The sequence below is a fragment of the Corella eumyota genome, chromosome 3 (genome assembly GCF_963082875.1).
Source record: "Corella eumyota chromosome 3, kaCorEumy4.1, whole genome shotgun sequence".
In the NCBI taxonomy this organism is placed as follows: Eukaryota; Metazoa; Chordata; class Ascidiacea; order Phlebobranchia; family Corellidae; genus Corella; species Corella eumyota.
The window spans coordinates 19,755,415-19,783,134 of record NC_137492.1 but is presented as its reverse complement, the minus strand read 5'-3'; the positions used below and the strand labels follow the sequence as shown (position 1 = coordinate 19,783,134).

The 27,720-nt window shown below is 33.3% G+C and overlaps 4 protein-coding genes across 7 annotated transcripts; 3 read left to right on the top strand and 1 right to left on the bottom strand.

The window, feature by feature from the left end:
* The first annotated feature begins 580 nt into the window (after positions 1 to 580).
* LOC145745012 (uncharacterized protein C3orf20-like) lies at positions 581 to 8,156 on the top strand. 3 transcript variants are annotated; one of them, XM_082562997.1, is made up of 18 exons: positions 581 to 1,090; positions 1,278 to 2,080; positions 2,971 to 3,036; positions 3,149 to 3,308; positions 3,425 to 3,526; positions 3,667 to 3,834; positions 3,914 to 4,043; positions 4,266 to 4,550; positions 4,723 to 4,854; positions 4,965 to 5,162; positions 5,254 to 5,388; positions 5,455 to 5,587; positions 5,654 to 5,860; positions 6,354 to 6,564; positions 6,647 to 6,788; positions 6,967 to 7,103; positions 7,396 to 7,638; positions 7,715 to 8,156. In XM_082562997.1, exons 1-18 carry the CDS (start codon positions 975 to 977, stop codon positions 7,932 to 7,934), a joined length of 3,588 nt encoding a protein of 1,195 aa, XP_082419123.1. In that variant the 5' UTR covers positions 581 to 974; the 3' UTR covers positions 7,935 to 8,156. The 3 variants fall into 3 exon arrangements, with proteins under 3 accessions (XP_082419123.1, XP_082419124.1, XP_082419121.1); XM_082562998.1 differs by having other exon boundaries at positions 3,146 to 3,308; positions 6,357 to 6,564; XM_082562995.1 differs by having other exon boundaries at positions 3,146 to 3,308.
* Positions 8,157 to 11,014: 2,858 nt separating this feature from the next.
* Positions 11,015 to 17,635, top strand: LOC145744843 (receptor-type tyrosine-protein phosphatase beta-like). 2 transcript variants are annotated; one of them, XM_082562798.1, is made up of 14 exons: positions 11,015 to 11,223; positions 11,326 to 11,468; positions 11,635 to 11,764; positions 12,180 to 12,461; positions 12,539 to 12,667; positions 12,749 to 12,889; positions 14,141 to 14,317; positions 14,436 to 14,525; positions 14,685 to 14,799; positions 14,870 to 15,027; positions 15,129 to 15,251; positions 15,320 to 15,466; positions 15,656 to 15,925; positions 16,264 to 17,635. In XM_082562798.1, exons 1-14 carry the CDS (start codon positions 11,106 to 11,108, stop codon positions 17,559 to 17,561), a joined length of 3,321 nt encoding a protein of 1,106 aa, XP_082418924.1. In that variant the 5' UTR covers positions 11,015 to 11,105; the 3' UTR covers positions 17,562 to 17,635. The 2 variants fall into 2 exon arrangements, with proteins under 2 accessions (XP_082418924.1, XP_082418923.1); XM_082562797.1 differs by having other exon boundaries at positions 14,114 to 14,317.
* Positions 17,636 to 17,794: 159 nt separating this feature from the next.
* Positions 17,795 to 23,202, top strand: LOC145746140 (thioredoxin-like). Its single transcript, XM_082564335.1, has 5 exons — positions 17,795 to 17,953; positions 22,116 to 22,220; positions 22,553 to 22,615; positions 22,765 to 22,830; positions 22,923 to 23,202. Exons 1-5 carry the CDS (start codon positions 17,921 to 17,923, stop codon positions 22,983 to 22,985), a joined length of 330 nt encoding a protein of 109 aa, XP_082420461.1. The 5' UTR covers positions 17,795 to 17,920; the 3' UTR covers positions 22,986 to 23,202.
* On the bottom strand, positions 22,737 to 27,689 carry LOC145746138 (uncharacterized). Its single transcript, XM_082564333.1, has 8 exons — positions 27,477 to 27,689; positions 27,001 to 27,180; positions 26,549 to 26,636; positions 25,806 to 25,935; positions 25,491 to 25,595; positions 25,344 to 25,380; positions 24,736 to 24,879; positions 22,737 to 24,300 (listed from the first exon to the last, which is right to left on the bottom strand). The coding sequence occupies exons 1-8, from the start codon at positions 27,612 to 27,614 to the stop codon at positions 23,827 to 23,829; spliced, it is 1,296 nt and encodes a 431-aa protein (XP_082420459.1). The 5' UTR covers positions 27,615 to 27,689; the 3' UTR covers positions 22,737 to 23,826.
* Between the last annotated feature and the right edge of the window lie 31 nt (positions 27,690 to 27,720).

Here is a 27,720-nt window from a genome sequence, read left to right as displayed (position 1 = left end):
ATTTTGTGGAAATGCCGGACAAATAACTTGCTTAGGTTAACTGTAAATGCCTAAAAATATGCACATAAGCTTATTTAGTTTGTGTTTAGGTTGTCAACGTGTACCGGTTTGTAATAACGTAAAGTTAAATCTTAAAATTAATATTTATACATAATTGAAAAGGTTGTGATATTCAACTTTAGATTTAAGAAAACATTTAACAATAAAAGTCAAGATTAACAAGGTTTTAAAGCGTCTTTTATATTGGCAAAACAAACAACTGCCTTTCATAAAAACGTGCGCGCGTTCCGGCCGACTGATTCTGTTGCCAGGCAACACACAAGCGCGGGTAGTGACGCGATAAAATGTCGGTCTCTTTTTGAAAGTAATACAGGTGGTCGTGTGTTGTGGAAATATTAAAGTATGATAGTGGAAAATAGGATATTTAATACGACACGGTTGGGATTATGAATGGGTAAATATAGGACTGGAATGAATGTTAATTATTGTCTAGTTTGAACGTCGATTAAGGTTCAATTAGTTTACTTGTTTTCATGAAATTGTTTCATGTTTTAAGTCAACAGAACAAGATAATAAAACTTGTACTGAATAGAAAACTTAGATGTTAGTTTGTTTAAAGATAGATTTTAGGTAGAAGAATTTAAACGTAATAAATAATTACATTTTTTGGTATTTTTAGTGTTAATTAATGTCAAAAATTCTAATATTGGGTAATGTTGGTCTTAAAGTATTTGAATAGACTCTTTAAATAGTTTGTTCTTAACAGAACGCGTTTAAAATTAAAAGTTTGAAGTTAAGTCAACATTAGTGGTACTTTAGCGCACTTAGAGCAGGTCGTTGTGATTATTTATGACGTCACAAAAGAAGTAGTGTTAGCGACAATAGCTACCTTAAAAATCATTGAATTCGATAACCTTTTATTAGAAGATATAATTTAGGTAGAATCATGACGTATTGATGACGTAATATTTAACATGGAGTCGTTACATCCCGAAAATAACGATACTTTGTATTTCCATCTTCAAAAGAACCCGGTTCGGTATTATAGGAGAGTCCGGAAGGAACCGGAAGAATTGCCGCAAGCTCTAAGGTTGGTGTTTAATAATTTCAATAATACTTGTGTGGATGTATTTATGTCTTATTTTTAGATAATTTTTTATTTCCTTACCCCATTGCCAATTAGCATTTAATTAGACTATGTAAAATTGATATGTTGTCAATATGTTTCCCTACTTTTTTATGTAGCGGTTACTAAATACCCTAAATATTGTTTTTAGATATTTCAAATATGCCAATCTCAACCCGCGCATAGCTGCTTTTCTGGGTAAACAAGACCCAAAAAATGTCATCAAAAGAGGAAAAACTGGCGGGAAAGAGGGGAAGGATGTTGGTCCTGGCGCCCCCAAGGGTGGTCTAATGCCTGGTGAATATGGCAACGATTTAAGCCACGAAGCACGAAGTCTTTTGCCCGAAATCGGTCAAGGTTTTAACAATATGTTTGGTGACGACCAGTTCGGGCAATCTAGGCTTTCGTTCAACGAACCAGAAGATTCTCAGCGTTATCAGTTTGAAGAAACTACTTTCGCAGCACCTAATATACTTCGCGAACTAACTGACACTCTAGCTAAGTTTAACGAAGCTTTTACAGCTTATTCAAACTCGCGGACACTTTACGATCAGTCAACTGGTGACCCTTTACCTCAAGACGACTTATCGCCTTCTGTGCTGTTACCTGCAGGTGTAACCAACTTACTAAGCCAAGAATGGAAAGAGATCACTTCGGAGGCGATCTATGCGCCACGAGTTTGGCAATCTACAGCCTACCAAGCTGGCTACAAATACGCTGCGACATTAGCTAGCGGAAAACACGAAAGTCCGCATGTTGAGGTGCCTGGCGTATCAATAAACGCGCCAAAAAGTGCGCCGCCTGGCGCTTTAAAAAACGAACTAAAAAGTATCGTCGATTTGCTGGATGATTCGAGGAATAAAACAACCACTAAACGTGAAACTGAAGTTGCTGGGTCTAAAAAATCGAAGACTTTATCGAAAGATGCCGCGCTACTTTCTCTTACAAGTATTGGTAAGATTTTATTTTAAATAAAATTCTAATATAAATAATGTGACATTCAGGTTTGTATTGTTCATCACAATTCTCTTTTAACGCGAACAATATTGATGACGTAATAATCTTCACCCGGTAAAAATGTAAAATTTTTAAAAAACAAAAAAAAGGTTGAGAAAAATTAGGTTTAAAAACTTAGACATGTTACAAATTGCTACCTGTACATTATTACTGGGCATAAGGTTTGGAAGGTTATAATAAAATGCCGACAAAGGTAAGGATAGCTTTTCAGTTTTGCAGTAAAAGATAGCTTAACTAAAGTACAGTAAAAAGGCTTAAAAACACAGCTTGATATTTTAGAACGAGCGTTTAGTTTCTTTACCTGGCAAAAATCCGAAAATAAATGTTCAGGCCAGTCAGGAAAGTCAAGAAAACAAAATTATTTCTGGACTTAGAACATCAACTGGTAAAAGCTACACAAATAAGTTACAAATATGATTTTAGTGTACTATGGCTCTCTTAAAAAACAACTGTAGTATAGAATACAAGGCTTAAAAAAGAGGGTTAAAAGTTAAATATTTAGGCTTATATAAAGGTGGTAAGGAGGGTTTAAATCCGCAAGAAACTGCCGGAAATAGGCCTTCGATAGCCCGCAAAAGTTCTCTTAAAAGTATCGATAACACCGACAAAGGAAAGCTAAAAATATCATCAGTTAGATTGATCGATCCACCAGAGAAACTTAAACCTAAAAAGTCGAGTCAGAAAGTCTTAGAAGTTGTTAAATCAAGGCAAAGTTTAAGAACTTCAAAAACTACTTTAAGCAAAGGACAGAGGGGTAAATTTTTGAAGTTTGGTTAATTTTTCCTATCCAATTTATAATGACGTATTGATGACGTAATGTGTTTTAGGCAACCAAGGATTGGCCGGGAAAAAGGATTGGACACGGGGTTCGCAGATGAGCATTTTGGATATTGGTAAAAATATTTACTTAAAAAAAATTTAAAAAATTGTTTTTTTTGTGTTTATTCCATATAAAATTATGACGTAACAATAAGATACCCTATTTTTATTATGACGTTACAGCAGAGAAGCCGCGACACGGGAACCCAACCCTCAGTTTTAACTTGTCATCCAAGAAAGCGTTCGAGGAGGGTTGGATCGTGAAAGCTCAACCTGATCCCAACTTGGAGAAAACAAATCTCATGGAATGGGCGACAGTGAGACTACAAGCCGCGATCAAACAAAAGTGGGTTGTGACGTCATAGAGAAAAATGTTTTTTTTTTTTTTTTTAATAAAGATTTTAAAGTAACTTGTAAATAAATATTGTTTATGACGTCACACTTACATTTTTGACGTCACAGGGAGGAAGAGCAAGAAGAAGCGAAGAGCAAGGGTTGCATCAAACCAGTTCTGATTCGATCATACGGAGATAGTAGAAGAGATACCTTACTTAAGCTTTACAGGTATTTATAACGTCTTCACTGTGTTTATGACGTCAGTACTGTGTGTATGACGTATTCTTTGTAGCTCTCGACCTTCTGGCCTTGTGAAAATTGTTATACGCTATAAACACTGCCCTATAATAACCTTATTATAAATATAGGAAAGGAACTAGTGATAACGACAGCAAGTTTGCGAGGGTGGTCGCAGGTATGATGCCGCTACGTAAGATGAGTAGCAGCACGGGGAAAATCCCCCAACTTAACAGATTAGACAACGGCGAAAGAGAGAAATTCCTAGTTCAGTTGCCAGACGGCTCCGTCACAATATAGTAAGCATGACGTCATAAAATAAATCAATATTTTGTAGTTTAACAGCTTTATATGTCATAATTTTTATTAATGTTTCAGTTATGCAAAGTCTGGTAAGGTCGCGGTGCTGGCAAGCGCGGTCCCGGGCCAACCCGGACAACTTTACGTCCAATGTTACGACAACAACGTTGAAAGAACTTGCCTGGGGTCGTTTACTCCCTATGGAAAGGTAAGCTGGGGTTAAATAAATATTATTTTAATTGCAGAATAGTAATAAAGCTCATATTTAATAATTGTATATATACCAATTAAAACAATTTTCAAAAATGTAAAATTGTTTTTATTTTATTATAAAGGTAATTAAAATGTAGTCATTTTAATATAAATGCACTAATTTTAAACTTACCGTTACCTGGATTCGAACTTAAACTATCTGTTTAAATATTCACAGTCTTGTTGCTACCATAAGAACGGATCACCTGGGTTGATTTTACTCGAAAAGGGAGGTTTAATGAAAACAGAGGAAGGAAACGTAGCAAGAAAATTCGAATGGCCCGACCTTGATTCCAAACTAAAAGAACATGTCTCTTTCCAGCTTAATAAAGAGATGTTTGTGCGAGTTCACACCAAGGATAATGTGATTTTAACGTTTTCATCGAACAGAGAAACTTTTAAACTGAATGTTGGTGCTGTTCCTGGGGCTGTGGCAGGGTCACCAAAGGCCATGGATAAAATGGTGATTTTTAATCTGTTTAAATATAAATATTAATCCATCATTTAACACCTGAAGAACGCTAACCGGCTGGTATATTGAACCATTGTACAACAATTGCTTTTTAGGTTAATAAATAATAGCAAACTTTAAGTTACTAAGTCCATTTAAATACAACATCTTTAATTTAATTTAGAATGTTCTACAAACCGGTTACAAGTTAGAATCCAGAGCTGCATCGGAATTCCAATCGACCCCAACTCGACCTCATAAGGAAGAAAAAACAAAATCCTCAAAACTAAGAAAACTTATTCCAAAGAATGCTCCAGTGAGTTGTTACGTCATAATTACTGTGGTGACGTCATAACAGGCGTTATAAATTCAAAAATATTTACTAAGTTACTCATAACATTTTGTTTAATTATGACGTCACAATAGACGCGAAAGTTTGAGATAGAAGAATTGAAACACTCGTTGGATCCTCCCGAGAGGTTCGAGTTCGAATCCCAGGCGGACCGCGAACTTCAGAAGATCCAAGATAAAGCGAAATATTTGGTGGAGTCGTGGATGGAGCATTACAGGATTGCACTTGGGGTTGCTTCACCTGCGCTAAAAAAGTTGCTCGAGAAACCTCAGGTTCGAATCCCGCTGACGGCGGTTTTATTTTTGTTTTTTTTTATTTAAAAAATGCTAAGAATAAATTTATTAAATTTTTTTTTCTAACCAGCCGAAACCAAGCATTCGATTAATCCAAAGCGCGAAAGAGCGACCCACGTGTACAGACGATGGTGACGTTATAAAAGCTTTTCAGTCGTTTCGGTCCCCGTCGGCCCCACCCAAACACATGACAATTGGACCACACGTAAGAACCAAAAAAAAAATTTTAAACTTTTTCATTTTTTTAATTTTTAATTTTTTTTTATCGTAGTCAATAATGGTCAAGGATGACTTGTTCCGCAAACCGGGTGGTCACGTGACCAGAGAAGGCGGGAAAAGAACGAGTGAAACCCACGTGCGAATCCTGGATTCCTCGCACGATGGAACCAAACCGAAATCCCCGGGTAAATTGATTAAATTTTGATTTACTTGGATTTTAATTCAATATTGACTTTAAAAATTAATTTCAGTTAAATCGGTTGATTCACACCCGCAACATCCGGGTTCTCATACAAGTTCAGGGTCAAGACAACGACCTTCAACCTTGGGGTCACGACCTTTGCACCGGTCCCAACGAACAAGTAGTAGCGCAAGTGCAGTCGGTCACGGTAGGTCCTGGATGCCAGCTCCGGAATGTTGCCCGGTGTGTACCAGACAGGAGATCCTTCAGATTGCATGTAAGTTCGATTATCAAGCTTTCAAAGATTTAAAAACGTTTTTATTTGATATTTAATGCAGGTCTATTTGTTTAAACAATTCATGCAAACTTTGTAAGGGTTTTAAATACAACTTTCGTTCAACGAATATTTAAATGCGTGCCAGATTTTATTAGCTATTTACTACCTAATCCTCAATGTAAAAATGTCAAATGTGCGACTTAAACATAGAGTAACATTAGTTACTCCGACCCAGTCTCGAGTTGCCTGTGGCAGTTTGGGATATTATTGATTATAATTACCCGATAATTAGGCTTCTGATTAAGTGTTGGATCAGCAGGAGTTTAAATTAAATATAGCGCCTTTACTCAAAGGGCGCTACAGCATAAGAACAGTGGGGATTGAACCCTCGACCTCATTTGTAGTGTAGCAAGTGTTCTTACCACTACACCTAAAATACCACTAACTAAGGTCGTGAATATTGATCAAATGCTTATTCTTTATTGTTTTACAGCAGCAAACATTCCAAAAAGTCACTACAAAGCCTTCACGTGCAAATGCAGCAAACATCGAATCCCGCAAATCCACGACGCCGAGCTCGATTATTTTATCCGTAAGGTGGCGCCACACAACCAGATATTAGTCATCTGCGTCGTCAATTCCTTGTATCCAGATTCGAGTCCTTTCGACGCGATGTTCGACAAACTCTACATTAATAAAAACAAGTAAGTTGTAACGTCATTGTTGATAGTTATGACGTTATAATAATAATGCAAATAAAACGCTTAATATGCACTTTTTTCTCAGAAATCGGTCGAAACATTGTCTGCAAAGCAAACATGATCAATACCGGGTACTCAGATACGATCTCGCTGTAGCGAAAATAGGCACAAACCGACCGATGCCACTTTTACTGGGCCGGCACAACGTTGTACCTGGAATGACTTTGGTAAAATACGTTTATCGTTATAAGTTTATCCTCGATTTAGGCAGGAAAACAGGCTTATACTCAAATAACTTTAACTACCTCTTAGTCAGTTTTTTTTTGCCATTTTAGGACATTGCTAGCCTAATGATTTTGCCCGGTTTTTTAACTGTTTTTAATAATTTTTTGCAACTACTCGCAGATGTATTGCAGTGGACGACTGTTGTTTGCTGACCATATTTTCAACGGATACGGAAACGCGAAAAATGATTTTCAGAAACAAGTTTTCAAATCGAGGCAGGATTTTCTGCTGGGTCACTTTCTACCTGATGATTTTAGGTAAATTTAATTCGTCTAACAACTGATTATTTAAATATGGACATACATAAACTATGATTCAGTACCATTTTTTTACATTTATTAAGGGTGATTGGTTTTATATATATTTTTATCTGGTAAGGGTAGGCTGTTTTGACGTGTTTAAGCTATTTGTAAACTCCAATCTTAAGGTCAAATATTGTGGCTTTGGTGTGGCTTGAACCCGAAACCTTTTGGTTCGTTGTCAAAACCTTAAGTCCGTAAACCACACAACTTGGTATATTTTTATTAACATAGTTTTCATTTTTCGTAGGTTTACCCCAGGTCGGGGTAAAGCAGGTTCTCGAGCTGCATGGGGGGGTGAGATGCGGGGTGCAGGGGTTGGCGGAAAGGGGAATCCCGGAATGTATTTTACCTCCAGCAAATTAATCGATAAAACCACAAATAATATAGAAGCATTTAAGAATATGACGTCACCGATGGTCGATACTACGCAATCGTGCTCTGACGTCACTTCCGAGACGAAGACTGACGTTATCACAATGCCCCAATCAAAGTAAGTTTAAACTTTACAAAAAATAAATATTTTCTGGCAACACTGCTTTAAATTTATTTGGAAACCCTGTTTTCAGGAGTTTTGACACAGCACGTGACTTCGTTCAATACAGTCTCTCGACCCGAGTCTACGTTGTCCCTAGCAGCCATTTAAACACTACTGCGCATGCGCCTTCCAACCACCAATCACTGATCAACGCAACCTTCTCACCAGCAGGCGCCACGGAGCACTCAACAGTGACTCCTAGTGGCGGCTTACCGATGAATAGTTTCGTAAGAATGCAGACAGTCAAATAAAAAAAAATTTGAAAATTATTTTAATTATTTAATTAACTAAAAACAATTTTTTTTCACTGGAAACAAAAAATTATCAAAAAGCGTTTTTTAATCACTGTAATAACTTATATACAAACGTGTAAAGTCTTAGAACAATATGACTTTATGACGTCATAAAAAACTCACTGTTCTCGCTACAATGAGATTATTACGTTTTACTTTTTGCTTCTTTTATTTTTGCAATTAAACACAAATTATAAAAGTTTTTATTTTGTTTAAGTAAAAAAAAAGTGTTTTTAATGACGTCACAACTGATAAACAATGTCCCCATTGTTACTCGTTCTTTGTAATTATTTCGTCGATATCACTCCATACTTCATCAAGGTTGTGACCGAATTGTGGCCGGTGTTCTCTCGAGGAAGGCTCGTGGTCAATTTGAGACGAATCCAACAAGTCACGAGAAATTCGTATGGCGTCTATAAGGTGGGTTTCGGTCACATTTTCTGTTGCACTTTTAACGTTTCCAATTTTTGGGCACACTCCTTCACTAGCACTGGCTGTTGTAACATTCGGGTGACAACTTTTGCTCGGTGGAGACAGAAACTGATTGATGTTTGTTGTTGTCACAATTGGGTTAAAAATGCTGTGCACGCTTGTCACATTTCTGTCACAGTTGTTATTCAATGTTATGACATTGTGGTCAAAACTATCACTCTCTAATTTTACGCTCCATGTTTTGGGTAGTTCCACATTTGGGTTATAATCACTGCTCGATGACGTCACAACTTGGTTATAACTGTTACTCGTTTTATGTTTTGGCATAGTTGTATGAATAGGGGGCAACGAATTTTTCTTTTTAACTTCGACTATTTTGGGTCGAGGCGGGGTTGTGGCACGCTTGCGTCCCCTGCCACCTTTCGTGTGGCTTGAAGCTAAGTCTGCGGCGTCGATGGCATCAATCATATTAAGATCCTCATCCGTTCCGCACCAGAATCTCCTTCTTTCTTTCCACTCTCGTTTTCCTTCGAGACAATCTTTTAGAAACTGGATGTAACGACATGCTAGCTGGAAAAGGTAAAACAATTGGTTTACGTGTTTTTTTGATTTTTAAAATACTTTAAATCAAAATAAAATATGTAATTTTCAAAGACTTCTTAACAATACCTTTTTAAACTTGTTTAATAAGGTAAAATAGGTATAACTTTGAAATTCTTTTTAATTTCTCCTTAGCCAAAGATTTAAAAAAAAGCTTTTTTTTAGCTGATTTTTAAACAATATTAAAAACAGGGTTTACCTGCAAAGTTTGCTTTTTATGAAGTTTTCTTCCTACTGGCAAACAAATTGGAATCACTTTTTGCAGGGCTTTCAAAGAATCATTGAAAACTTTTAAACGTTCACGTTCCCTTATAGCAGCACTGGGTTTTGAATCTAATTCGGAAACACTGATTTCTTGTTTCATTTTTTTTCGTTTTGACGAATTTTCTGATTTTATTTTTCGTCGTTTTTGTCTCGGTTCCGAAAACATTTTTTAATAAATCCAAGTTTAAATTATTTCAAGTTTAAGTTAACAACAATTTTATCCTATTTTTAGGTTTGAAATTAAAACGAAACAAGTTTTATTTTAATTAAAAAACTCTTCAAAAATTTTGTTTAAAGTTTCGCGCGCTCACATCTACGTCACAATCCACATAAACAACCACCGCGTTACTATGACGTAATAATGCAACAATCGAGGAAACGTTTTTGTTTTTATAAAGTTTAGACTAGGATCTGGTCGAAGGATTTTGACTTCCGTGGCTTGGGAATCCAATAAACAGATCCGTGACGTCATTGGGGCAATGATGACGTCACTATTTGAGGTAAAATATTCAATATTTTTAAATAATTTAAGTATTTTTCACATATATATATAATTGATTGTGTTTAACATATTTTTTTTAATAATTCTATATTTTATTAATCTTTATTATAGTTCAAAATTAATTTTTAATTTAAATTCAAATTTGTTTTAAATCAAAAGTGTGAAAACTTTAATGTTTTACTCTGTGGGATCTTAATCTTTTTTCCAAAACTTAATTAATTAGTCGAAGAAATTAATTTAATTAAAAACAAAAAATAAATTTTTCGATAAAAAATGTGAATATAAATTAAAATGAATAAATAATATGATATTGTGACGTCATTTTCTGATTCGATTATATTTGTTCGTACGAGAATCGGATATTATTGCGTCGCCAGGTTCGATTGTTACGTCATAGAAGGGATTAATTGACACCTGACTTCCATTTAAATGCAAATCGGAAACAAAAAATCTTAAATAATTAATAAAAAAAAAAAAAAAAACTTTTTAAATTCGATTATTTGACTCATTGTTTAGAGATCCGAAATATCAATTATACAATGTGACGTCATAATTAAACAGAACTTCAGAAAATAAAAAATTTAGTCTTTACAAATTAATATTTGTTATTTCTTTATAACAAATCAACTTTAAAAAAGGTTATATTTCTTAAAAGAATGTGGTTTGCTAATTTTGTAATCTAATATGTTGATACCGACGCTATGTGACCTAACAGCCTTTCATTGTTTCGTATTTAATTCCATTGTGACGTAATAAAGGAGGTTATTGTTTGTAGAATTGTTGTATGAACAGTTATATAGTGAGTTTGTGTGTTTAGTGGAATTATAATTGTTTAGTTTTTATTTTCTAATGAATTTTAACTAATTGGTAATTAGTTAGTTTAGATATGTGATAAAAGTAAAGTTATAGCTTGGTAGAAAGTGAATAAGTAGTGTAAAATGAATTTATAATAGATTCTAAATTGTTAATTCTCTATTTGTATTTTAAATAAAACTTGATAATAATAAATTTTATCAAAAACTTTGTAAGAAATTCAAAATTTTAAGAAATTAAAAAAACTTTTTTAACATTTTATAAATATTAAAGCTTTTATTTTATTTATTTTAAAGTCAAACTATTTTAAAACCACTTCAAGCATTTAAGTTCTAAATATCGATTGATGACGTCATAACTATTCAAGCGTAACATTTTTGAAAACAAATTTGACAAAAATAAAAAATTTATTTTTAGAGAACTTTTTATTTTGTTATGTGTTGTCACAAATACGTCATAATCAAGGTTGGATTACGTCACAATTAAAACTGGATTACGTCATAGCTCAATGACGAAAGATGGGTAGTTCCCCAAGTAAGCAACCGATTAAAAGATCGAGAAGTGGACTTAGTTTCGTGTCTACGTCATCAGTGGCGTCATTGGCAACAATCGCTACCGAGGCGGGAGAAGATGATGGTAATAATGCTGTTTGTGACGTCATAACCTTAACATTTTTTTAATAACCTAACAAGAAATTAAACACAATTTCTTTTTTGTGACGTCATATTTTTTCTCTAGTTTCGAACGAGGTGACCAACTTTGAATTTGATGACGTCACAATTAAATCGTTTGTTGTCCGATGGACTCCGCCCACCAGGTTCGTGCCCCAGAGCTACCAGGTTCGAATCTTCCCACCGGACAATATCAAATCTAGAACATTGGTAAGAATAAACCTAATGTGACGTCATCATTAGTGAGGATTAAGGATAATGTCTATTTGAAATTTAAAAATTAGTGTTGAATTTTTACTACGATGACGTCATTGTACATAACAGGGCAGAAGTAATGGGAAACCATTTAATCACCGCAAAATCCTTTACAATTTAGTTAAAAGACCACCGTGTTCCCGAGTTTATGTTCACACGGCTTCATTCAGCCACCGTTTACACCGTAGCAGTTATCCCCTTTGATGATAGTGGCCGCAAGGGGGAGTGCGCAACCTCTACAGTAGCTACTTGTAAGTTAAAAACTATTAAACTAAAAAGTTTCTGTTTTTTTTACATTACCTTAAAGTTATGGGTAGTATACTATATTGGGGAACTGTGTGCAGTTGTAACTTGTTTAAGTTATATGTAAACACTGGGCAAAGAACGAATACTGTGGCATTGGCGCGGCTATAACCCAAAACATATGGGCTCGTAACCAAGTAAGCAATATACTACACAATTTTACTTTAAACGCTGGGCTAACAGGCAAAAATGTGGTGTGGCTCAAACCCAAAATTTTGAGGCCCGTAACCCAATATTCGATATGCCACAAAATCTAAATTAACAGGCTGGACAAAGGGACAAAAATGTGGCATTAGTGCGGATCAAACCTAAAACCCAATGACTGGTATGCCACAAAATCTAAACCAAAATATTATATTTTAGTACCCAGACCACCACGTGGTTTGAAGTTCCCCTCTGGCGCTGGTAGTGGTGCATTCGAGGTCACGTGGACAAATTCCAAGGGACGTCGAGATTTTTACGAAGCCGAAATTTTGCGCGTTCCCGACGAGGATTGTGACGTCACAGAACCAATGGTTGCGTCAAATTTAAAGAATACTAACCACGTGTTTAGAAACCTTGTAGCGGGAGTTAAATATGACGTCACAATACGAAGTGTTGCCAATGGAGTTAAAAGCGCAGAGATTACAGACAGCATTGTGACGGGTAAGACGTCACAATAACAAAATTAAAAAAAATTTTAAGCTTTACCCATAAATCTAAAAAAATTAAATTTTCGTCAGAACCTCGTCACGTGTGCGACCTCGTGTTCAGCGATGTGGAACATCACGTGATGACCTTGACATGGAAGAAGCCGCTAGGTGTCGTGGAGACTTACACGATCGAGTTAACCGATTCTGTCAATATAAAAAGTAAGTTAAGTTTTTTTTTTGTTTTTAGACGTTTTTTAAATTACAAACAATGCTGTGATACTTGTTTGTATTTTCTTACAGAGAAGCCGATCATAATCAACAAACTACAAAGGTTAACTTACACATTTAACGGGTTGATAGCAGGGAGGTTGTATCAGTGCACCATTATAAGTGAAGCTAACGAGAAGAAATCAAAATCTCAAGTTTTCAACCAATGCACAGGTAGGAACAATGTTTAATAATATCAACCTTAATCTGTGCCATATTTACTTTAAGTACTCAAACGAACTCTCGTATTTTACGGTATCTATTTTTTTTATCAGGACATTAAGATGTAAATGTTTTTTTTTTACTTGTTTTTCTATTTTAAAAAATGTATATTAAATACTTTTTGTTAGCACCTAGTGGTCTAGTACAAAAGCTTGTTAAATAAGGATAAAGTCATGACGATAATGAAGACTGTATGGTCGTTAGTTTTGTCCCTCGTAGCGTATTATGCGACAAGTAATTCCATTTAGCCCAACACTCGCTACACTGTGTTGGCAAAGAATTTAGTATGAAATAGAACAACATTTACGTTTCCAAAAGAAATAAAAAAAATGTAAATTTAAGGAAAATAAACGCGACATAGTTAGTTTGCAGCATCTATTACGTCACATACACTAAAATAATAATAATACTTACCAAAACATTATGTGAACAAATTCGTCAAAAACGGTCAACAGCAGTTGTATATAACATTAAAAAAAATAGAAAACACTGACATTTGGTCACCACAACATAAGGGCATTTTAAAGAACTAAGCTTATAGTCTACAAAGTTCTAATATGAACAAGTAAACTTACACTTAAATCATGTTTTAATTGCAACAGTTGAACTAGTACAAAGGGTGAGCTGTCTCTACTCACTGCAAGATTAAGCATAAATATTAATATATCACACTACATTTACAAAAATTTTAAAGTCAGTTAGCAGTAAGTGATCACTGCAATCAGTAAGTGATCACTGCAAACAACAGCCAAAAGTCAATTAAACCAGCGCAGTCACATCTCTAAAAACAAGTTACAAAAAATTAAATATACCGTATTACGACAAACAGACTGAGTTATATCATTAAAAAAATAAAACCTGCACTATCCTTTTAAAACAAAACAGTCATTACCTGAACTCCAAATATGTACGAAAGTTTTTCAGAATCTTTAGAATAAATACAATAAATTTAAAAGCCAACTTAACACGACCTAACTTTTAAAAACAAACTTTTTCGAAAAATGTTTTTCGCGGCATGGTTCCAGTGTTTCCCAAAAAAATGCGGCTTTAGAGTTTCCCGCAAAAAATAACAATAAATATTAAAAGCGCTAATTTAACAAAAAAGGTTTTAATTCGACTAACTTATTACACAACTTGTTAATTAAAAATTTCTAAATATTCTAAATTTTTTTCTAGTTAAAACAAGCATTTATTTTCACTTAGTTCCCATGCAAGTAACTGGGATTATAACTCGTGACATTGGTCCTGAAGAAGCTTTGGTCACGTGGTCTCTATCCTCTGGTGACGCAGATGATTATGACCTCTTCTTGACCCCTAAGGAAGGGGTCATAGGCGAAACATCACCTCGAGGGGTAAAAGGTGATCAGTACAAGTTCACAGGTCAGTGATTTTGGCAATTTGACCTTCATTAATATCTGTCAACAAACTAAATATATTTTAAGGATTGAATTAACTTTTAATTACTAATTTATTGTAAACTTTAAACTTCTTAATGTAGGTTTGATTCCTGGCACTACTTACACTGTCGGAATAGTTTCAAACGCCAAAGATAAAAGCAGTAAAAGAGCGGTCTCCAGTTTTACTACAGGTAACAGCACTTTGTCACCTTACGTCACAATTAAATCTTGCCTACGCCACACAGAAACTTTTAAATTATTTATTTTTAAAGTTTAAGAAGCCTTAAAAAGTATAAAATTCAATGAAAAGTTTTGTGACGTCATAGTTAATCCTTGTTTACGTCATGCAGAGCCAGGAATGTGTGGGGAGATTGAGTTTTCTAAAACGGAACGAACTTGCACGATGCAAACTATGACGTGGCCTGCTGCATCTGGAAGGATCGATTCTTACGTCATACACATCAGGTGACGTCACAATGTTATAACGTAATTTGAAATGTAATTCAAGCGTAAAGCTTATTTTATGACGTCATAGGCGAGAAGACAAAGCGTCGGAGGGTTGGACTGTCGAAGACTTATTCAAACCGATCCACACCCTGAAGAACTTAAGTCCGGGGACTTTGTACCGGGTCCATGTGGCCGCTATCCGGGACGGGAGGGAGTCGTCTTCGGTCACCAAAGTTTTCGGGACCGGTAGTTTATTAAAATTTTAATTTATCCTCAGTTGGTAACTTTTTTGCCTTTTCAAAGGTAACATTTGTTTTAATTTTTTATATAAATTTGCATTATTTTAGTTCCTGCCATTATTCCCACATTTTTCTTCCCTGAACCCGGAAGTAATTGGAACCAGGTCACGTGCTCGTGGGAACCGTCACTAGGTGGCGTGGATTCTTATTGTTTGACTGCACAGAGAGAAGGTAATGGTAAATAAAATAACGTCATAAAAATATATTATTATTTATAATTTTTTTATTAATATTTTTAGGGGGATCACTTCTTGAGAAAACAGTTTCATGCGACGAAGCAGAATGTGTTTTCACTGATCTTAAATCGGCGACTTTGTACGAGTTTAGTTGTTGTTCTGTCAGTAATGGAATAAGTGGGACAGCTACATTTGCAAAACATATGACAGGTAAATAAAAGAATGAACAATTTTTATTTTTTTATATCACCAAAACCTTTCGGCTCGTAGTCCGATGCCATGTATACCACACTACCTGACAATGCATATACAATCTTTGTCTTGGTACAAAAAGTATCAGTTTGCCTATTTTATTATATTTATGTAATTAACATTAAAATGGTAATTTGTGGACTTAAGGACCTGGTAAAGTTCGCGACCTTCGAATCGACTCCAAAACACCACGTGAAATAAATCTTGCTTGGTCACCGCCAGAAGGGGGCGCTGAGGAGTACACCGTCCGAATCGAATCTGATGACGTTGGCACTCCGCGACGACCTTTTGAAGCTGTGACGTCACAACAAGAATATTGTTTCACGGGTTTGGAACCAGGGTCGTTTTATAAAATACAAGTAACACCGACGGCATGTAAGGTTGTTGGGAGGCCGGACAACATTGAATCCTATACTCGTGAGTTTTAATCTTTTTAAAGTTTTAATAGTTTTAAACAACTAGACAGTTACGTCCTCGACTTGGTGTAGTGGTAAAAACACTTTGCCTAAATTCATGATCCTGGGTTTGTTTCTTACTGCTTTTAGTTCATAGCGCCCCTGAGTAAGACGTTATAAACAATATGAAATCCTGTTGACATAAAAACCAATCGTCAGTTTAATTATTGGGCAGTTATAATCAATAATACACCAAGCAACCAAAGTCAACACGAGCCTGGGTTAGGGTAACAAATGTTACTCTATGTTTAGGTTTTATTTTTTAGAACATTTTTTAATTTTCATATTGTGTAATTACAGAACCGGGCAACATTCTAAACGTTCATATTTCCGAAGATGATTGTACTATGACCTCTATCAAGGTCACGTGGTGGGGTGTAGAGGGTAATTGTAAGGAAGTTGACGTCACTTTGTCCCGCCTACGTAAGACAGAAGAAGAAGAGGACTCTTTAAAAGTGGTTGTTTTAAAGGAGGAACACATCACTGGGTCGGATGGGGATAAACTAGAATTCGTGTTTAATGATCTGGAACCCGATACGGTTTATGGAATTCGACTTCGAGCTGTTGGTAAAGCAGGCGTGGGGGAGGATGCAGTTGTTACCCAAGCTACTCTGCATTTGCCCGTTGTTGAACCTGAAAAAGTACCTACCCCGGAGCCTGAAAAAGTACCTACCCCGGTGCCTGAAAAAGTACCTACCCCGGAGCCTGAAAAAGTACCTACCCCGGTGCCTGAAAAAGTACCTACCCCGGAGCCTGAAAAAGTACCTACTCCAGAACCTGAAAAAGTACCTACTCCAGAGCCCGAAAAAGTACCTACTCTAGAGCCCGAAAAAGTACCTACTCCAGAACCTGAAAAAGTTCCTACTCCAGAACCTGAAAAAGTACCTACTCCAGAACCTGAAAAAGTACCTACCTTAGAACCTGAAAAAGAACCCACCCCAGAGCCCGAAAAAGTACCTACTCCAGAACCCGAAAAAGTACCTACTCCAGAACCTGAAAAAGTACCTACTCCAGAGCCCGAAAAGGTACCTACTCCAGAACCTGAAAAAGTATCTACTCCAGAACCTGAAAAAGTACCTACTCCAGAACCTGAAAAAGTACCTACCCCAGAACCCGAAAAGGTACCTACTCCAGAACCTGAAAAAGTACCTACTCCAGAGCCCGAAAAGGTACCTACTCCAGAACCTGAAAAAGTACCTACTCCAGAGCCCGAAAAAGTTCCTACTCCAGAACCTGAAAAAGTACCTACTCCGGAACCTGAAAAAATTCCTACTACAGAACCTGAAAAACCACCTACCCCTGAACCACCTGTGATCAATCAAACCATTAAACCAGTACTGGTCTTTTCATCATCACCAGCTCCAGTTAAGCGCGAAGAATTTAAACAGGCAGAGCCCTTAATTCCAATTGAGGACAAACTACCAACAGAAGACACTCAGTCTGAAAAAGTTCTTACTACCACACCCACAATTACACAACAGGAACAAACCAAGGAAAGTGAACCAAACGAAATTCCAACAGAAAATCACAGCAACAATAGCGAAAAAAATGGCAGCAATAAAAGTAGTTCGATGCCGTTATTAGCCGCGCTAATGTAAACATATATTACCGTTTTTTACTTTAAGTTTGTATATTGTTTTTACTAAATTTTTTTCTATTGTTTTTATTTTGTTTTAATAAATACACAAAGCGTGATAATATGAGGATAAAGTCTTAAAACCAATGAAGTGTAGCGGGAATATTCCCTATCGTTTTTGTTTGTCATAATGACTTGTTTTCAACGTTCTAGTAAATTTCCGCGTTTTAGGGAAGTTCTGGCGATAGAAAGCGGAAGTTCAACTTTCGGCGGACGACGCTTGGATTATAGAGCTCCGATTTTTTAAATGTTTTATTTTTTTATTAGATTCCAATTATTTCCAGTTAATTAATTTTTTTGGTTAATTTAATAAATTTTAAAATGGCAGAGGTGGTAATTAGAATTGCAACTAAGGTAAGTTTATTATTATTTTTTAAATTATTAATTTTGTTAGTTAAAGCTAATATTGCCTTAAGTCACTTTCGGTTTATGACCCTTTAAATAATTTACCAACTTTCCCTTGTTCAATTTTTTAGTGCCCTTAAGGTTTTTTATAACAGACAGATAAATGTATATAGCAAAACTCTTACTATTTAATTATTATCTACTAGAAGGTTATTATTTTTTTATTACTGTTATGGTTCTCTCATCTCTTTATCTTTATGATTAAAAATATTTTGGCTGTTTAAAACTATGAGTATTCTTAACCAAAATGTTTTTCAACATAACATTAAATTTAACAAGTATATATTTTTTTAATACTTAGCTGAACACTCTTATGAATAAATGTTGTCAATACTGTAAAACTTATACTGAGCATTGCAAGAGCAAATTTTTGAGACGGGCTTGCGTTTTTTTTTGACACATTGTGTCAAAATTTTGTGTCACGCAAAATGACACATTTTATGTGTCATTTTCTGTGACACAATTTTTGTGTCATTTTCTGTGACACAAAAATAGTGTCATTTTGCGTGAAATTGACACAAAGTTGTGTCATTTTTTTGTTCCACGATAATTGTTACATAGAAAAGCTTTAGATTGTGTGTTATTTACTGCCAAGACTGATGAATAAGGTCTTCTCTTTTGCTTACTCTAGCAGACAAGGTTAGCTATTGAGGTTTTACGTGTTTATAGGTTTAAATTCTAGATTTTTTCGTTGAAATATGAATTTCAATGTTAGATTTTTTAAGTTTTTCTTTATTCTGTATCACGGTATTTATTACTTAATTTTTTACATTTAATAAGTCTTAGATTTTGAATGGTTAATTAATGTGTATAAAACTTCAGAGATTAGTTAAATTCTTTTTTTATTTTGAATTTATTGAAAATCGGAAAACAAAACTCTACATTAAAAAATAAAAAAATTGTAACAATGGCACGACCTTATATCCTCTTGCAGAACCTACAAATAATTTTAAATAAATTTCTGATGTTTAAAAAATTGTATTGCTCAGTTATGAAGTTGTACAAACAACTGGTTAAGTAGTACTATTAAAATTAAAACTGGTTATTTAATAAACAGATTTTAATAATGGTATGTCTTAAAAAGTGACAGTATTTTTGCACTACTTAGCTATATTATGTGAACTGCATCAATAATGCAAAAAAATCTGGGTTTATGTCTTTTGAAAACACTTGTTTTTTATGTAATGGTACTTTTGCAATAATTTACACGACTTAGTTTATAAATGGTTGTTTTACTGCACACCTAAGTTAGCTTAAAAGTATAACTGCGAGGTTTAAAAAACAACTTGAAGTGCTTTTAATTTTATACCAAACTAATTTAACTTACCAGTTCAGCATTATTTACTGAAATATTTCTTACAATTGCTAAACCGTTCACAAAGACATCCCCTAACAACACTTTAAACAGCAAGTTTGTGCTGTGATGGTCTTTGTTATTTCTAATAAATGTTACAACTTTTAATATTAGCAATAAAAGTATAAGGAAAATTTAACAAAAATATAAAAACATAAAATTTTCTTGTTCGCCATAATCTATCACTTCAGTTTTAGATTTTTTATAGCCACTCTTTATTAAATTGACAGAATGTATCATCTTTAAAGAAAAACAAACACACGGTGCATTTTTTATCATTAAGTGTCGCTAAAAACGCATCTGATGTTTCACCAGAGAAAACACTAGCCATTGAATTACTAATTTTTAATAACTTTAAAATATTTATTTTTTGTTATTTATCTTAACTCTGTAAAATGTTTTTTGTTTTCCATGACCACTTTTAAGCATAGGGTCACATATAATAAAAATAATATAGCCTATTATGATGTGTTAATTTTAACTCGCGATATAACCAAAACTTGCCAAAAAAACAACCATGTGACTTTACTTTATTCTGAATTGCATACAAACTTACGCTTTATTAAATAAAAAAGGCGTTACAAAAAATACAAATAGTAAAACTACATAATTCATCCATCACGAATAGCGCTCGGAAGTGCAAAATCTTTTCCAGCTGCGTTAAGTCCGGATAATTTAGCGATAAAACTTAGAATCTGACTAAAAGCGACCCCCTACTAATAAATCAAAAAAGGTTGCTGAAAATATTATAACATAATATGACAAAAATGTTTTTATCAAGCTATCGGAGTAGGTTTTTTTATTTGACGATAACAACCTAATAGGCAGTTTTACAATCAATCCTATAAAAGACCAACAAATGCTCTTTCTTCTGTCATATTAACATTTCATAAAAGTTATTTTAATTTAAAGAGATGGTTCGGTCAAAGAAGTTCTTTTTTAATTATGTTGTAATTTTTACAACTTGTACGAGGATACCATTATTTTAAAAATTGGTCAAGTAGTTTTTGAGATATCGGGGTTTGCAGTTAAAATCATAGAGATAATAATATATACAATTAAAAATATTTAAAAAGTAACAACTGTCTTATAGACTCGTGAGCGTAGGGAATTTCCCTATTTACAATATTTACCTTCAAATTCCGATATCTTAAATATCGGAAGTTTTTTTTTAAATAATAGTATCCTCGTGCAAGTTGGAAAAATTTTAACATAATCAAAAAAGAAACTCTGCGACCGAACCATCTCTTTAACTTTTTTTTTGTATGTTAATAGGAGTATAACAGTAAACATAAATTTGTAGAATACAGCAATTTTGCAAAAATGAAAAAAACGATTTTAATTACATTTAGGTCCAGCAGCAAAGTGGCGCAACAATTTTTTTATAGTTATGTGTGTCGACGCTTACTTTACTGTTTTTAAAGTTTGTGTTAAGACTACAAACATACTTTATAAGTTTTTTGATAAGTTTAAAAACTAATACTAACAATAAAAGTTATTTTTAGTATTTAAGGCTACATCCCTATAAAATAAAACTTCCAAAACGACTCCAATGTTTCACATAGCTCAAATGTTTAACATAAGTCTAATCTAGCACTAAACAAGAATTCTTTAATTTTTTCTATTTAAATTTTAAATAAATTTCAAACTTTATTTTCTATTTAATTTTTTAACTTATTTATTAAATTTTTTTCTAAGAACTCTGTAAGTCTTAAATTGTAAACCTTTTTAAAAATTAAAACTTTATAAAAGACGTCTCTTTTTGCGAAATTAAATTTTAAATGTGGGGAATTTTATTTATCTTTACAAATAAAAAAAAAGGTTTCCTTTTTTAAACACTTTTTTAATTACCTCTTGCTAGCCCCCTCTGTGTAGCGACGTAATTGTGACGCCATGTAAATTAAAGCTGTTTTATATTCAAAAGAAGTTTGACTTTGCAAAATCTGAGTATATACAACTTTAAAGTGTTAAACCCTTATGTTATTAACAAACAAAACACTATTCTAACACTACACAGCACACGTACAACAAAGTTTTTTTTTAAATTTTTGTTTAATATTAATAAAACAAGTTATAATTCAGCTTTAAATTAAATATCATGGTTAGAAAAAAGTAGTTTTCATTAAATTTTATACAACCGGGAAAGCAAAAGAATTAAAGTTAATAAAAACATAAACAATTTTAATACCATAATTTGATAAATAGTTATTGGTCTTGTGGCTTTTAGTTTTCTGAACAATTACACATCGTCGTTGTCAATCACAAAGCAACATCATTTTGTAAAGCTGTGGATCTGAAATAAAATCTTGTTTTTTAGTTATAGTTAATATTATAAACCAATATCTTTATTAAATAAATTTTAAAGATTGTGTCATTTTTGTGGAACAAATTGTGTTTGTGAACAATTGTGTCATTTAAATTTGACACAAAAATTATGTCATTAAAATTGACAAAAAAATTGTGTCATTTGAAATTGACACAAAAATTGTGTCATTTAAAATTGACACAAAATATGTGTCATTTTATATTTTTTGACACAAAAGTTGTGTCATTTCTAGTAACACAATATTGTGACACATTGTGTCAATAAAGCCCGCGACCCCTGTTGAAATTTTTGTAACGGTTTACTCCAGTATTAAAATCCTAACTTATCACTCTCATTTAAATTGACCTGGTTTTATGCCAATTATTTTTGCTATTTATACGATTAAAGCTAACGAGTTTTGCAGTTAGAAATGTCTTTTATCTTTTATGTAGCAAGACTGGGATGAAATTGTTTTAAAGGGCGGTGGGAAACTTATTGTTGTCGATTTCTCAGCCTCTTGGTGCGGTCCTTGCAAATTTATCAGCCCAAAATTTAAGGTAATATTTATCTATCTGGTTTTGTGTCAAAATATAGTAAATCGATTTAGGCAACATTATCAAAAAAAAAATATATGTATGGTTCGAATTTAGGATTGATTTACTATTAATTCGCTTTATTTAAGACTGTATAACTCTGTATTATCTTTATTAAAAGCTGTAAAAATAATAACTATAGTTAAGGGCCCTTTGTATTATCTTTATTAAAAGCTGTAAAAATAATAACTATAGTTGAGGGCCCTTAAAATGGACTTAACCCGTTTTTTTTTTAATAAATTCAAATATTTAAACTGTATTTATTCAATTAGTTTAAAAATTATTTAAATTTTTAGGACATGGCCAAAGAAATGCAAGATAAATTTAGTGGATATGAAGTAGATGTGGACGAAAACGACGTAAGTTTTATTAAAGTTTATTTTTTATGCATTTTTAGTGCTGTATTACAGATAACATGGTATTGTGTTAACGACCTTACTTTAATATCAGAATTACTAAAACAAAACAATTCTTTCGGCATTTTTAATTGATTTTATAATTATTGTAGGAGGTTGCAGGAAGTTGTGGAATCAAATGTATGCCAACATTTCAATTCTACAAGAATGGAGCAAAGGTATATTCACAAAAGTTTGTAGATAATAATTTTAAAAAGGTAAAGTTTAATTTAAACATGAAAATTTTAAAAATTTACCCTTTAATTTTTAGATTGCTGAATTTAGTGGTGCAAATGAGGCCAAGTTGAGGGAACTTATTGGCCAACATGCTTAAAAGCCACCCTTGCCAAACTAATATTACTAACCCCCCATTTTAAACTAACATTTTATAATCGCTGAGTTTTGTACGATGTCATTCTGTGTTGATTTTCATCTTCAAAGTTTTGTAGAATAATAAATTTTAAAAAAGAAATGTTTAAAGATTTTTAATTTGTCATATATATCATGATTTGCCATGCATAATATTTTTAATAAAAGAATGTTTGCACAAATTGAATTCAATTTTGTTTAAATAAAAACGTTGCTTTTAATTCTATGTCCCCAGCGGCCACAAAGTTAGCTTGGCAAAATGAGTCACGTAATTTAATGTGGTTTTTAAAATTATTTTATTAAACCGAATACAAGTATAGTAACAGCCAGAAGGCGAAAAACATCCATTCTTCTTAATAATTGAGAAAAGCTTTTTACTTTATTACATATTTGGTTTGTATACCGAGCAAATATTTGGTTGAAAGTTTAAATATTATGTCCTTCCCTCAGTGTTTATATTTAAGTTTTATAATGAGTCAATCCTAATAAGGGAAGTCGTTAAACTAAGATAAAATTAAAAACACGAAATATTCGTGCGCTGACACTAAGTAACCACAAATTTCTCCCATTGTGTTGCTACAATGATTCATTGTTCAAACACAAAAGATTGTTAAGACATCGTAAAGCATAGTGGTGTTGTGTCCAATACCTTTTCAGAGTTGTTTGTATGAAATGACCTTTCGATTCAAAAAGTTTTTTCTATTATATTAAATTTAAACAAAATTGTTTTTTTGTAATTTTAATCAAACTTTTTTGGGTCATCAATTAAACTCATTGTGATGTCACATCACACAGTTATGACATCATCAGTGATCCGTCATTTCATCCTCACTTGCATAAAGTGGGTTTAATCTCTCGTCGAGGGAACTTCCCAAATTAAAACCACCCCCACCCGGTAAAGGGATCTCATAACCCCCATTCTGACCCCATGGGGAAGCCCCATCATTTAAATTCCCCTCATTAGCATCGTTTAAGGGTGGTAGGTCATATTCCTTGTTTGATTTTATCGAGGCATATTTTTGATCATCGGGTGTAATGATGACCTCATTACCTATGAGGTCATTGCGTGATGTTGAAGGTAGTGTGGGTCGTGACCTCATGGTATCCGTGACAACACTGCTGAGTGAAAACAATCTTAAAGGAAGAGCCGGAGGACTGGAGTTGTTACCGATAGTTTGGTAAATGCTCGAGGGAGGGGTTGTGACATTAAAGTAGCCGTCTTCTCTGTTTAATAAAATATTGGACACCGAGTGGTGGGCCGCTAACGAGGTTTCAGGAGGCTTAACAGATGTAAGATATCTATAAATCTTTGCCCCACAGTGTAGTGGTCAGAACCTATGGCTTTACTACATCAGGTCCTGGGTTCGATACCCACTGCTCTTATGCTGTAGTGTCCTTAAGTAAGGTGCTATAAACGGTAGAAACTCCTGCTGAGCCAGCATTTAATCAGCAGCATAAATTATTGGGCAATTATAATCTATAAAATCCCAAACTGTCATGGGCAACTTGAAACTGGGTCGGCGTGACTGATGATACTTTTATTTAGGTTGCGCATTCGACCCACATCGAGGATAAAGGTATATTCAAAAAATGTAGTTTATGGTTTCTAAATCAAAATTTTTAATTAAATTTATCAAAAATACAGTTAAATAAATCTTACTAGTTTCTTAAATATTTTACATTAATTATGCATTTAATAAATTAAATTTACCCACCAAAACAAATTGCTCCTTTTTATTCATCTTCCAAATACAGTAAGTGATAATAGAAACAAGAAGAATTATGACAAACAAACACAGAACTAAAACTGCTGCTTTGTATCCATTGTCATTGAAATCTGGTATAGTGGATCTTGTAAACTAAATATATTTTTATTGGAAATATCTTAACGGTATTTTAATTGACTTTTTATCAAAAATAACATGACTCAATTTTGATTAAAGTTTTTTTGTGCATTAATGAAAGTGAATAGAAAAATATACAATAATTATTATATTAATACACTTTAAAAAAATGACAAAATAAATTTTTAATAATTAACTAAATGAAAAGCTAATAAAACAATAAATGTTACATAAATCCACTGGAAAAAATGATAAAATTATTTTATAATTTAAAACATTCCATAAATATTAATGTTTACTTAAAGATTTTAAGTACGTTATAACATGGTGACCAAACCCAGAGTTACACACTTGAAATCTTTAAGTACTTCAATGTCAATGGGGCATATCTTTGTTTGGTTTGTTAGATAAGAACTTTCAGGCTTAAATAAATGTGTGGTAAATATTTAGAATTTAAAATCTTTTGTAAGTAATCTTACCTTGGTTTGATTTATTGGGCTTTTTGTCGAGTCCTTACTATATAAAAAGAAAGTTTTGTTAAAAAATTTGCTTTTTTTATAGGTTGTACTTAACCATGGGCTTTTATACATAAGAATGAGGGATTATAACAACAATAGTATACTCACAATGGGCATTCACATGAAACAGTTGACCTAGTTTCACATGACTTGTTTAAAAAACCCTGCTCATTCAAGCATGTTGTTGTCTTGATAATTATTCCGATATTATCTCTAAATATGGTTGAGAAATAAGTTTTTAAATATTTGTTTATTAGGTAATTTTGTATGGGGAAAGAGTTAATATTCACAAAACGATTCGTTCTTATTATAATTAATTGTTTTTTTTGTGGGCCATTTCTTAGAATTTTATTTTATTTTTTAGTTATTCTAATAAAAAAGTTCAGTACAAAATTAATATTTATTAAATTTGACAACACTTACACACAAATACAGTTAGAATATTTGACAACCCTGTCTTTTGTTCCACAATATCTGAACTCATCTTTCCATATAGCAGAAGAGTTAATTGGACAATGGTAAGTGATTGTGGAGTTATATCTTTTTCTAACCCCTGTGTATATATTAACCCATTTTGATTTTTAGTTGGTAAAAATTATATCAAATATTCAATTTATATCTGTATTTATTTATCCTTGATGTGGAAAGGGACAGCGTAGTGTAGTGGTAAGAACACTTGCTACACCACACATTAGGTCGTGGGTTCAATCCCCACTAAGCTTATGCTGTAGCGCCCTTGAGTAAGGTGCTATAAACAGTATGAACTTCTGCTGAGCCAGCACTTAATGAGCAGCAAAATTATCGGGCAATTAAAATCGAGACTGGGTCTGAGTAACTGATAACTGATGTTACTCTATGTTTAAGTCGCGCATTCAACTTTCCCACATCAAGGATAAAGATATATACAAAAAAAGGCCGACTTCACAGCCTAACTTTAAGTAAATTTTGCCACCCTGACACAAGTTTAAGATGCTTTTTGCACTTTTTAATATCAGAAACCAATTTACCCTAACTGACAATTGGTTTTGGGTTTGGCAAGAGTCCATCTGTTTATAGCGCCTTACTGAAGGTCGCTACAGAACGAAAGTAGTTAAAATTAAACCCGTGACCCCATGTCGTATAGCCAAAAACTGTGCTATTACATTAAAAAGAGAATCTGTAAAAACCTTTAGGCTTCATGTTAGCACATTTTGTTCTTGTTGCATATTGTAGATTCTCGATCAACCCACTTCCTTTCAGCACATTTGTAAGTTTCTAAAAATAAAATAACTTCCTAATTTAATAAAGTAAAGCTTTGAAGTCATACTTTTAAACTAGTCAACTTTAACAATAGTCATTGCTTCACTAAATTAGAAGGCCAACATTTTGCTAAACTAAGTAAACTTGAGACTGTTTTTCTAAAACTGCTTAAGAGCTGGCTTAGCAGGAGTTCATGTTAATTATTTTGATACTTAGGGGCACTACAGCATGAGAGCAGTAGGAATTAAACCCAGGACCTCATGTAGTGAAGCCAAATGTTCTAACCACTGTAACACGCTGCAAGTTTAGTATACAATTACAAATTTTGAAATTGTAAAATTTGCTTTTTAAGAATCAAAACAGTTTTAAACCTAAATACCTTTAAAGGGACCTCCCATCCAGTTTGGTTTGAATACAAAAGTTGAAGAAAGTTGTCAATATCTTCTGAGTTTAAAGCCTGTTTTCCAAAGCAATTGTTCACAAAACCATCCAAGTAAAGATTGTCTCTATATATCCCGCTCTCACATATACTTCCATTACATTCGAACTGGCGTGTTAGCTAACAAATTTAACAATTAAACTGTTATTTTTAATATATATATTCCATCTAAAGCGTGGTTTGACCCATTTTGAAAATTATACATGAACTCCTGGCCTTCCACAATAAAAAAATTTTTAAAAACATAATTTTTTGAGTTTAACTTTTAAATATGGAAATTAAGAAATTATTATATATTTTTTAATGCACAAATTGTTGTTCCTAAAAATTGTGCAATGTATGAAAACCATAAGTACCCTTTATTTTTTGAATCAATTATTAAATAAGTAGGCTTAAAGTTGAATTCATAAGCTTACCAAACATTGTGGGCAATCTTCTTTTAAATCACTTTCCCATTCCATTGGTTCATTCCCTTCACTTTTAACATTAAACAACATAATAACCAACAAGAATATAATGCAGGGGTTAGGGGTAGTGGGATAATTTTCCATCATCTTGCTATAGTATATCACTTTAAAATTGCTTCTTGTTTTCTGCTGATAATTCTGCAATTGATACTAAACGGATGATTTATTAGATATGTGACATTAATCGATGTTA